This window comes from Echiichthys vipera (assembly GCF_963691815.1).
Source record: "Echiichthys vipera genome assembly, chromosome: 23".
NCBI lineage: Eukaryota > Metazoa > Chordata > Actinopteri > Perciformes > Trachinidae > Echiichthys > Echiichthys vipera.
Window position 1 is genome coordinate 8,554,327 of NC_139848.1, and position 11,964 is coordinate 8,566,290.

Genomic DNA, 11,964 nt, shown 5'->3' on the forward strand with positions numbered 1-11,964 from the left:
TGTTCTTTTCTGAGTTTTTTTTCCCTTCTCCACTCAGGTTTGCAGACTGTGGGGATCTTTCGAGTGGGAAGCTCCAAGAAGAGGGTCCGACAGGTCGGTGTTTGAGTATTCACGGACACTCCTTATTGTCTAGATCAGCGCTGGGCAATTCCGGTCCTGGAGGGCCACTGTCCTGCATGTTTTAGGTTTCTCCCTACCCTAACACAGCTGAGTCTAACAATAATCAAACTGTGACAAGCATCAGCTGCTTGATAACAGAAAATAATTAGAATCAGGTGTGTTGGAGCATAGAGAAACCTAAAACATGCAGGACAGTGGCCCTCCAGGACCAGAATTGCCCACCCCTGGTCTAGATGGTAACCCAAGAACTCATGTACAAATACATACTTTTTGAATGTTCCATAAGAAATGCATACACGCTAATCCAACAGATCTGGTTCTAATGCTGTATTTGTTATTCAAGCGAAATATATTCTTACCAGCTCAACACACACAATGTTGAAAGTTGTTCTACCTACTCCCACACCTTTCATTAACTATCGACTTTAACTCCAGTGAATACACAGCAAAAGGGTACGTAAATCAGGGTCAAGCTAGCTGGGTCAGTCAGTGTGGGCAGCATCATTTTTACACAATCTTTTCTGTTGCATGTTTTTATAACACTTTTTTTGCACTTGTAGCACTTACATGGAACTAGAGACACTTAGTGTTTATTGAGGGGGGGGGGGAGGTTCTTCATTCACAAGCAGGCACAAGCACAATTATTTGACCTTCAGATCAATGTTCTCTTGAATTATTCCATTTTCATAAAATTATAAGACTGACAGGTAAAAGGAGCAGGCAGTATATTCAATTTTTCTTGGAATTTTTCCATAATCAATTCCTTAAATGTAAAGTTATTTTTTGATAAATTGATCTGCTGTATTCCACCTAATAAATACAGTACATAGTTTCTAAATTATTCGTGCAGCATCCCTGCAAGTTGTCACTTTGTGGTAGCTTACTGAACAGCATTTAAAAACTCAGAAACTGTGCCTTCAAACAAGCTGTTAGGACTTGTATGGTTGTGATGTCACAAATATAGAATACATACTGTATATACCGTAGTGTGAGGTAGAAAAGCTACTAGCTACTGTGCCATTACAGTCATTCCCCAGCTGCAATAATGGTGCAGAGACGCAGAGAGCGCAGCCCTGAAAACACTGACCAATCAGAGCAGACTGGGCTATTTTGGAAGGGGTTCTTAAAGAGACAGGTGCTCAAATGGAGCGTTTCAGACAGAGGGTGAATTCAGGTATTTTGAGACAGACAGTATGAGAAAAATATTGTGTTTTTTGAACAATCAACCATGTAAACATATTCTAGTTGAAACTCAAAGTACAAGAATGAACCTGAAAATGAGCATATGCCCCCTTTAAAGAACAGAAGGCCCGTTCTTACCATTTAAAAGCTCTGTGGTTCCCATACTGTAATTTAAATAATATGTAAGTAATAAGTAACAATGTGTTCATTATGGTTAGATGGACCGTTCCACCCTTGTTTATAACACCTCATCTTTATTATAAACTCATTACATTAAAAGGTTAGTATTCACACATCTGTATATTATGTGTGACAAGTATAAATATCCATTTGGCCATCTGCACTGGTCTGTGTTGATACAATCCAGTGTCAACAGTTATGCTTTTGCCACCATTGTCTCCTTGTTAAATTAGTATGTATTAGCTTAATTTGCGAGTGTGAAAACTGTGAAGTGAAACTGCTATACAGATGACCCCTATCATCATGGCTGACTTATTCTCTGGAAGTCATCCAAAGGTTAGATCCCAGAGATTAACTGTGTGAATGTGTACTGGTAAAACTAGTTTGAAGGCAGGAGTCCACCAGGAGGACCAACAGGAAATGAGTGCACTACATAGAATATAATGTCCATTGTTATGTGTGGAGGATGTTTCTGAATGCCCCTCTTCCTCTTTAACCCCTTTGCCCTTTCTTTTTCTTTTTGTCCTAACCCTCAGCTACGTGAAGAGTTCGATCGCGGCGTTGATGTCCAGCTGGACGAAGAACACAGCGTTCACGACGTGGCCGCTCTGCTGAAGGAGTTCCTCAGGGACATGCCCGACCCTCTTCTGACCAAGGAGCTCTACACGGCCTTTATCAACACCACATGTATGTTTTATCGTCCCTTTCTTCTCTATGTGCCTGACCCCCTTTTGTTTCTTCCCTCTGTTTCTCTTTTTTCGCCTTTTAACCCAATCCCTCCTAAATTGTATTGCAGTGTTGGATCCAGATGAGCAGCAAAATGTCAGTCAGCTACTGATCTACCTGCTCCCAGCATGCAACAGTGATACTCTCCACCGCCTTCTGGAGTTTCTGTCCAATGTGGCCGACCACGCCCATGACCGGCAGGACAAAGACGGGCAGGAGGTGAGCGCCACTCAAAAAAAAGAATTAAAAGAATTAAAGCGGAACAACGCCTATGTTCAAAATTCATACATGTCATTCATATGGTCTAAGTAAGTCCAAAAATATGAGTAAACATTATTTTTTCTTATTTATATAGCCGGTTAAAAAGACCTGTAACAGTCATCCAAAGTGCTTCACAGGGACTAAAACAAAAAGAACGCATGTACAAGAAACCTACTTACACACAAATGCACGTAGCACCTGCAAATATACAAACATATGCGCATACATACACATATGCATACGTGCGTGGCTACAGTAGTCATAAACAGCAGTGCAATACTATGTTAAATGCACATAGACATTTTAAACAATAACTAGGCTGGATTTGAAGTCCCTATGGGTCTGAAGGCCAATGAGAAAAAAAGTGTTTTTAAAGCACACTTAAAGCTCTCCATGAGTCCCGTATCTTTAACATGTAATGGCAGGCAGTTCCAGGGTTTAGGAGCAGCCACTGAGAATGCAAGATCACCCTTAGTCTTAAATTTTGATCTAGGTACATCTAGCAACAACTCACTAGATGACCGTAGATCTCTAGTTGGATTATGGACTTGTATGAGTTCAGTCAGATATAGAGGAGCCAGACCAGTTAAAATCTTAAAAACAATTAATAACACTTTAAAATCAATCCTAAAGCGGATGGGAAGCCAGTGGAGGGAGGCCAGAAAAATGAACAACTCTCTTCCAAATCCAGGACTAAAGTGCTAACAATCAAATTCAAAATCAGTTTCACATTTATTGCCTATGGAGCAGCTCCAGACTTAAATTTTTAAATTTAGGTAGTGTTCCCCTTTAAGTAGAAAACAATAAAAAATAAACAAATAAAATAATATATCCAAACTATCCCAATGTAGCTGCTTTCAGTCACGTGTAAACAGCTTATGAGCAGCTTATAAGCATTTTGTTGTGCTTCCACCTCGTTGGGAGGAAATTACCCAAGAAATGATAGGAATCAGTTTATGTGGCTCAGGTCTTAGGGAGCACTTCCACATATGTGAAAAAAAGTTGTAGAAAGCATTTTATGAGAGGGAGCTTTTTAAAATCTGATAAATTGCATTTGATCACTCAAATTTCTGAGTTGTATTGTGGGTAACATAGTCACCATGGTTTTGACAAAGAAGAAGAAAACTCAGTATGCTTTATTTGATCTACAGAAGATGTTAAAGGGCTTTAAAAATAATAACCTTCATAGACTGAACTAAAACAGTTGTTTTTATATGCTGTATTAATACAGTAGACACAAGGGGCAAAGAGGAAGTGACATCATGATCAGTTTAAACTATATCACACACGGTTCTTTCCCAGTCCCAAACTCCCACACTCCCTTTAGCCTTCTTTTATTCCCAGATTATGTACTCATGCATGTGTACGTCAGGCGAAAAAGTTTGTTTTAGTGTCTCTGCATGTGTGTGGGTATGAATCTCACCACTTTTTTTGCAAGGGAGTGTGTGTTGTTCAAGTGGGAGAGAGAAGCAGAAAGTGTGTTTTGGCATGTTTGTGTGTGTTCTTTTTTCCCCTCACGACTCCATGGCTCCAGTATCTGTATCTGAGATCGTGACAGGAAGTGGGAGCATTTCACACTCGGCGAGAACAACACATCAATACTTTTGGCTGCTTGTGGCTCTCGTCTCTCCTTTGGGGCTGGGAGTGGGAAGGGAGGGAACTGGGATAGAAGCAGAAAAATGAATTTCTCTCCCAAAAAAAGTTGGGACTTGTAACTTTTGTAGCTAATTGCGTCACAGGATGCACACCATCACTAAGCCATAGCAGAAACAGATTGAGTTGTCATACACCCTTAGACCATCTTTTGCTAGGTGGCAAAAACAGAAAGGAGGCATGTGACGAGACACAAAACGGTAGAGGGAGAAGTGAGATAATCAACATGAAAGGATGGAGAGTGGGTCAATAGGAACTGAAGGAGAAAAGGGGGAGAAGAGTGGGAGAAGAGGAAATGTCTCCAAGGACCGTGTATTTACAGCAAAGCAGTGTGATGTCATTTCTGCAGTAGTTTTCAGGCACTACAGCCTCACAGAGCCATTAGCATGGCTTTGTAGACTCTTTGTAGTCTTATTGTGTGTTCTGTGATTCTCCAGAAGATGCACACTCGTACATTTTGCTTTTCTCTCACTGTGCACACACGTCATTTCTTTGTCTTTGATCATCATCGACCCTCCATTCAAACAGTGGTAAATATAATCAGGTATTAGATATTGACATAACAAGCGTGCATCTAGATGATGACATTACAGTATTTTTTTGCATCATTCTTTGTATAAATATACTTTTATTTTGAAATAACTTCAAATACTCATATTGTAAAAAGTGAAATTTCCATGTTTTTTTTTATCATTATAAAAAAGGTCAAGGTGCTTGTGAAAGCATCAAAATTCTCAATCCACAAAGAAATGCACACAGTCTGTATTCAGAAGCTGTGCCTTAAAACGAGCCATCAGGACTTGTGTATGGTTGAGATGTCTCAAGTTACTAACATAGAGAAGTAGAAAGTGTCGTGACATGCTGTAACAGTCATTTCCTGGCTGCAATGATGTCAAAGAGACACTGAGAGCACAGATAAGGAAGACCCGGAAACACTGACCAATCAGAGCAGACTGGGCGTTTTTGGGGAGTTGTCTTAAAGAGACAGGTGCTAAAACTGAGTGTTTCAGACTGAGGGAGAATATAGGTATATTCAAACAGACAGCATGAGAAAAATAGTTTGTTTTTTGAACATTAAAGCATTTAAACATGTTCCAGTAGAAGCCCAAAATTGTTTATACTGGAAAATGAGGGTAATATGGGACCTTTAAACATGATGATGGAAGTAAGTTCTTTTCAAAAATGCCATTTGTTTCTCCAAATACAGATCACAGGGAACAAGATGACATCACTGAACCTGGCCACCATCTTTGGCCCCAACCTGCTCCACAAACAAAAGAGCTCAGACAAGGAGTTCAGCGTCCAGAGCTCGGCCAGGGCTGAGGAGAGCACAGCCGTCATCGCTGTGCTGCAGAGGATGATTGCCAGCTACCAAACCCTTTTCATGGTCAGTCATTGAGCATGTGTGCTTCTCTAACATTCATCCTCGCTTCCTCATTTCATTCTTCCACACCTCCTCTAAACACACAGTTTTATATTCACTCATGCACACTTTCCCCTTTCACATTCCCCTGTAGGCTTAAAGGAAGACAATCCCTCCTGGCTTAGCAAACAATGGTTAATGAAAATAAAGCTCTACCCAGTTTAGTGGAGCGATAGAAGAGATAGAAACAGAGTCAATAAAGGAAGTGAGAAAAAACAAACAGAGTGCGGGATGACAGATGGATGAGGAGTGTTTTTTGGTCAAAATCATACCTGAATTCTTGTGAGTAAATGTATAAAGAAAGTAAACTCTTGCCAGTTAGCTGACAATAACATAGAACAATAACGAGAACTTTTAACTGAGATACTTACACTTGTTATTTCCAAAATAAAAGTCTTCATGCACGGATTACCGCCTCATCACTTTCCCAGACAGGCGTTTCAGGTCATTTCAGGTCCGAAAACTAACACCGTAATGTTTTGTAATCTGCCACTGCCGTTCCCCTAAGGCTTACATTCCTGTAGTAAGCCAACGAAGAGCTATTAATCGCGTATAGTGAATTGGGACTGACTTTCTCATTCTAGGTGAGTAAAAACAGATTTGTAGACGGCTGAAGTTCAATGAATGCATCTGAAAGTTGTTTAGTAACCCGCTTATGTCATATTTTCCAAGCATTTAACGTTGAGAATCATTCAGAGACAGACAGTGGATGTTCTAAACTATAATCCATGTATTTTATGAGCATAACATTGAGCCAATAACCTTAAAGGACCCATATTGTCAAAAGTGCGATACCATGTCTTTGTATATATATATAAATACAATGAAAGTCTCAAAACGCTCAATCCACAGAGAAATGCATATAGTCTGTATTCAGAAACTGTGCCTTTAAACAAGTTGTCAGGACTTCAGTGTGGTTGTGATGTCACAACTATTATACACTAGTTGTGATGGTGCAGAGATGCCGAGAGCACAGATGCCAAAAGTGTTGTAAGAGCAGACTTTGCTTTATTGGGAGGGGGTCTTAAAGAGACAGGCATGTTTTTTTGAACATCAAAACACGTAAACAAGTGCTAGTAGATGTATGAACCTGATATATGAGTATAATATGGGACCTTTAATATAACACATTCAGGTTAATTCAATTTATGTTATGATAAACAATAATAAATGTGTTGTAAAATAGTTTAAGCAGCTTAACAGCTTAACTGTGTAGGTATGATCTAAAACAGGCATAGGAGTAGAAGAAACATGTTCTGTATTCATTCATTTCACTCAAATTGTTTTAATAGTTAACATATTTTTTAGGTGCCTCCCGATCTGCAAAATGAGGTTTTGATGAATCTGCTGGAGACGGATCCAGATGTGGTGGACTACCTTCTGAGGAGAAAGGCATCACAGTGAGTTTCGCAAATGTAAACACATGAGGAGTTCACATGCATGTGGTATTCTGTATTTCTCTGCCTGCCTTTGCCTGTTTCATCCTTTTTTTTTGTTTCTAATTAACAACAGGAGTCCCGACCTGTTGCAGTCAGAGGAGCCCTTCACCCTAAGCGAGCGCCATTCCTCTAGCGACTCCAACAAGGTTTCCAGTGGGGAGGTGTCCCCTTATGACAACAACTCCCCAGTCCTGAGCGAGAGGAGAGGGGAGCCAGGAAGCCCCGCCAGTGAGCAGCTCTTCCGTGTCCCAGAACAGTACACTCTGGTGGGGCAGGTAGCCGGCTGGAGCAGAGAGCCTGGGGCTGACACTTGGGGTACCAAAGGTAAACTGTATAGCGCTTATGACTCTCAGTGACAGTTGTTTCAAAAGCTTTTTGTTGAGTATGGAGAGCAATTTGACCTTTTTTTGCTTCCTTCAGACGCTTTATCAGAGGAGCATGCTAACATTTGGGGGACATGGCACACTACTCTGAAACCAACACTCAAGGACCAAGCATTCACAGGTAAAAGAGCCAGATCAGTGAGTCCTTGACATGTGGACCTGGTTATTAACTATCAGAGAGAAACCAAAACTTGCGGAGCATTTTAAATTAATTCTAAAAGATCACTGCTGTTTCAGAGTTCTGTTGTTTTCCTATTAGTTCTGCGGCTAATGTATTTAATTCAGGACAAATAATTCAAAGTAGGATGTAGTTTAATTAACCTTGCATAAACAAAATATTTATTTCTCCATCTTTTACATTGAAGACACAATAAGGCCTGCCAAAAGGTTTGTCAATCAAACCATTTCTTTGTACATTTTTTTATGTAAAGCACCAACTATTGATGTGTGTATCCCTTGTTATTCATTGAACTATTATTATTTCCACTGATGTAGTTGATGATCTGTTTCTAGGTTCCCATGGCAACATGTCAGAAGGAAGCTCCCGCAGCTCACAGGAAGGTCTCGACGGACTCCACAGCGATGGCAGGCAGCAGCAACGGACTCAGACAGCGCCTGGTGTCGCAGAGTGCAGACCTCACCCCCCGGTCACCAGAGTGTGCACTGGCCCTCACATGGAGTCAGGACAATCGCGCCTCCAGCTCAACGCCAACCCGACTGTGGCGTCGCACCTCAACAGCAGGCAAGGCCTCAATCCAGCAACTGGACATGGGTCGAACGCCGGTGATGGCGGCCCTTCTGTGCTTGACGACAGGCGCTTCCCTCCCCCTTATACTGCCCATCATCGACTGGCTGGCTCCCAAAGTTCGCCTCAGCTCGCAACAGCTCAGCGGCCCCCTCTGCAGCACATGAGGCTGAGTGGAGTGCAGAGTAACTCAGCCTCAATGACAGAGAACCAAATGGTGCCTCATAGTGCGGAATGGCAGGACTGGCAGAGGGACCGGTGGCAGATCTGGCAGCTGCTGTCCTCGGACAATGCAGACGCACTGCCTGAGACGCTGGTGTGATCTCAGCCCATGAACTCCAGCTTAATCTCTGTAGATATTCTGCTCTGCTGGCCAACTGATGGCATGCTCAAACCCCTCCAAAGACAATCACTCCTTATACCTACCTTACTTTCATTTTCTCTCAGCCGGCCTTTCATCCTTTCATGGATCCATGGATATCATCCTTCCCATGTACACTCTGTGCTTCTCCCGCATCCTAGCGCAATGGTGTTGTTGTTTACGTGTGCAGCTGCTGCCTTATACAGACTTTTACATCCAAGAGCCACTAGTATTTCTTGTTTAAAAATGGATGTTAAAAAGTTACTTTTGTTCCTAGCCCATATGTTTTTGTCCACAATGACATCACGAGCATTAAAAAAATATCCACCAGAAATACCTCAAAAAAACTATCCTTTCACAACTCCTCAGAATGACACCACAATCATATTCTTTTATTCCGAGTGAGTTCAGTCTTCATATCTCAATGGAGAACAGTAGGAAAACATTTGTTTATTTTCATTTCATTGTTTTTAGATTTAAAAAAACAAACACTTTTTTTTTACCATACAGACACCAAGATGTACCCATTAGTAATTGCTGCTAAATGTATAATTTTTTGTGAGCGTACTAGTAATGTAGTTATGCCACACGTGTCTAAAAAGATCAAATGTTACTTTTCAACATCAGATTATGTTTGTGTATATGTTTGTGTATATACAAACATACATAAACCATATATATATATATATATATATATGTGTGTGTGTGTGTATGTGTATGTGTGTGTATGCGTGTGTGTGTGTTTGTGTGTGTGTGTATATATTTACATGTAAAGAATAGAATTTGCCAATCTACTAAAAGTAAGTCAGCCGTTTAACTGGTAGTCTAAATGTTTGTATTTGTCAGACTGCTGTTATTTGTCTAATATTGAATGTAGAATGCCTCACTTATGGAAAAATGCTTAATTATAAAGCACTCGGCTGTAAGTTTGCTTATATGTGTTCTTGCCACCTGCTGCACGACAGGAACTATTTGCCAAAGTCTCTTTTTTTACTTCAGGATATTTATCGTACAGTTGTGTTCATTTCATCCGGCTGTTCATTTTGGGAAAAGACTCGATAGCTTATGACATTGGCACCTTTTGTCAGGAATTTCAGCATACACGTATACGAGTCAGGAGGATCAAGGCACACACATGACTTCATCATCAGGATGATATTTCATATCCATGAAATGACTGAATTGTGATGTTCAAACAAATTACGATAAAGCAAGATGAAGTCTCAGTCATCCATGTAATTAATATTGAAAATGTTTTTAAAGATCAGTGTGTGCAAACAAATACGACAATGTAGTAGTATAAATTAGAACCAGGGTGAAGGCCTCTGCACACCAAGTCTGTATTTTTTGATGATCGATGTTGATATGATGATTCGGTTGCATTTTATTAAAAGTCTAGGCCTGCTAGCAATTTAATTAATTAAGTAAGTGCAATGAGTGCTAGTCTCAAACATAGATATTGAATCAATGACATTAGCAAGAAGCTATCGTTTAGCTGCCTATAGCACAATCTCTCGCTTTTCTTTTGTCATCACCACAGTGTCCCAACTTTGCAAGATACAGTCACGAAACTTGGCTTGTGTGTAGTTGAGAACAAAATGAAGGTTGAGTTTGGAAATGGGTGTGATCTGAGCAAGGGTGTCAGAGGTAGGGGAGTAGAAAGAAGGGAGGGGGCCGGGGCACCTCTACTTTACGCCTCTGGTCTGATTTGGCATCGCTGCAAGATGGTCTCTGGTTGGTGAATTCTTAGTTTTGTGATTAGTACCATCGCTGATTCCAAGCTGTTCTGCAATCACCTGCCACAATTCATCTCTAAATTCTGCACCCCTGTATTCTTTACTTTTGTAAAGTGCTTTTCCCTGCTTATCAGATTGAATTTTGGATGCTGGTGTTTCTGGGATGCGGAAAAACCCCGCAGAAAATTGAAGCTGTTAGGAAAACTTTGACTGACAAACGTTTCAGAGTCAGTACGTTAATGTGATTGACACAACTTGGGGTCATATTCTTTCATTTTTAAACATGCAACGGTTTCGGGCGACAAATACAGACTTGCTGTGCAAAGGCCTTTAGGGATAATCACTGAAATGCAAGGTACAGTATGTCTAAAATGTTTTCTCAGTGCAAATATTCTATATAGCAAATTCTGTCCATTTGGTCCAACATTGAGAATTATTGGAATGTATTACTCAACCTTAATGTGGTTACATCACAGCAAATATGCTTTACAATCTGGAGGTTCAATGTAAATACTTGTGTGAAATTCCAATCATAACATGATCAAAAACTTTAAAAAGCAGCTTGACAATAACGCTTCATAGGAACACAAGATAATATGATGATATCAACGGCAGTGGTTCTGACTGAACCATGTTATTATACCTCGCATGCTAGACTGAATATTCTAACTGAGTTCAATCATTGCCTGTCTAAAGAGGTCATTTTTCTAGGAATTGTTAAAATTCACAACGATTAAATGATTCTGCAGTGCAACTGAGGTGCTAATCGTTTGTTATTTCAATTCCAGTATTGTTGCTAATTCAGATGGGAGGGGAAAAATCCTTTTTGAATACGTCCACAACCAACCCGTTCAAATCCTCTCAAATGTCAGTCGAGTGAGTATTTGCCGGCAAATATTTCACATTTTTTCATGTTATGGTTTGCTCATTTGAAGTCAGCATTAAATCTGGAGACACATTATGTATAATTCGATGTCTTTGATTTGCGTGTCACTCGTATGTGACTTTGAGGAGTCAATGGAAAGGAGCCTCACAAGTGAAAGAATTGTGGTAAGGCTCATGGTGCCATCTATCGTCAGACCATGTGTACTCGCATGTTGCTGCTTCCCACAGTTCACTGTTACCATGGGATCCACCCATGCTCAGTTTAGAATCGATTAGCTTGTGATTATAAGCACTTTTTTGTGAAAATGTGTTAATCCTCGTGAGGAAATAAACGTGCCATAGGTCTTGCTCTTAAAAGTTGTTTCTCCATGCATTGCTCAAGGTTCATATTTTGTAATTTTCTTTTTTGTATTACTTCATTTTCTGTTGAGTGTTGTAATCTATAGATACAATATAACAATTATTATTCAAGGAGAAAAAAAAAGAGAAAAAGAGAGGGAATAATCCTTATGGTCCTAGCTTTGTCTCCCCAAACCAAGACCGTGTTTGTATCGTTGACTTCACTATGAAACTAAGAGAAACTTAGTGTTATGGTGTTTTATTGTTGATATTTTTGGTGGGGTTTACTGGGTCCAAGTTGTAATGGAATATCTGGTAATTGCTTTTGTACTGTGTGTCATCATGAATATGCTACAATGGAATTAAATATGATAAAGTTTATACCTTCTGTTCAAGTCAATGCTTTGGGGAAATAATTGATCCCGTCTTGATATTGATTTAGGGACATCCGGGTCACGTGGGGGTGGGGGGGCTGGAGCTGATCCCAGCTGACTGCGGGTGTAAGGCGGGGTACACCCTGGACAGGACGTC

At 40.3% G+C, this 11,964-nt stretch overlaps 1 protein-coding gene across 2 annotated transcripts in view; it reads left to right on the plus strand.

Annotated features, from left to right (window-relative positions):
* The window catches only part of LOC310964943 (rho GTPase-activating protein 6-like), a gene marked incomplete at its 5' end in the record, with an annotated part of 73,554 nt that extends 61,829 nt beyond the window's left edge, over positions 1 to 11,725 (plus strand). For both annotated transcript variants that reach the window (XM_083938276.1, XM_083938277.1), the window contains 8 exons: positions 38 to 93; positions 2,019 to 2,169; positions 2,279 to 2,427; positions 5,330 to 5,509; positions 6,854 to 6,945; positions 7,058 to 7,308; positions 7,405 to 7,488; positions 7,881 to 11,725. In XM_083938276.1, the coding sequence (XP_083794402.1) occupies positions 38 to 93; positions 2,019 to 2,169; positions 2,279 to 2,427; positions 5,330 to 5,509; positions 6,854 to 6,945; positions 7,058 to 7,308; positions 7,405 to 7,488; positions 7,881 to 8,434 (1,517 nt within the window). In that variant the 3' untranslated portion in view covers positions 8,435 to 11,725. The remainder of the gene's footprint in view (positions 1 to 37; positions 94 to 2,018; positions 2,170 to 2,278; positions 2,428 to 5,329; positions 5,510 to 6,853; positions 6,946 to 7,057; positions 7,309 to 7,404; positions 7,489 to 7,880) is intronic.
* Positions 11,726 to 11,964: the final 239 nt, after the last annotated feature.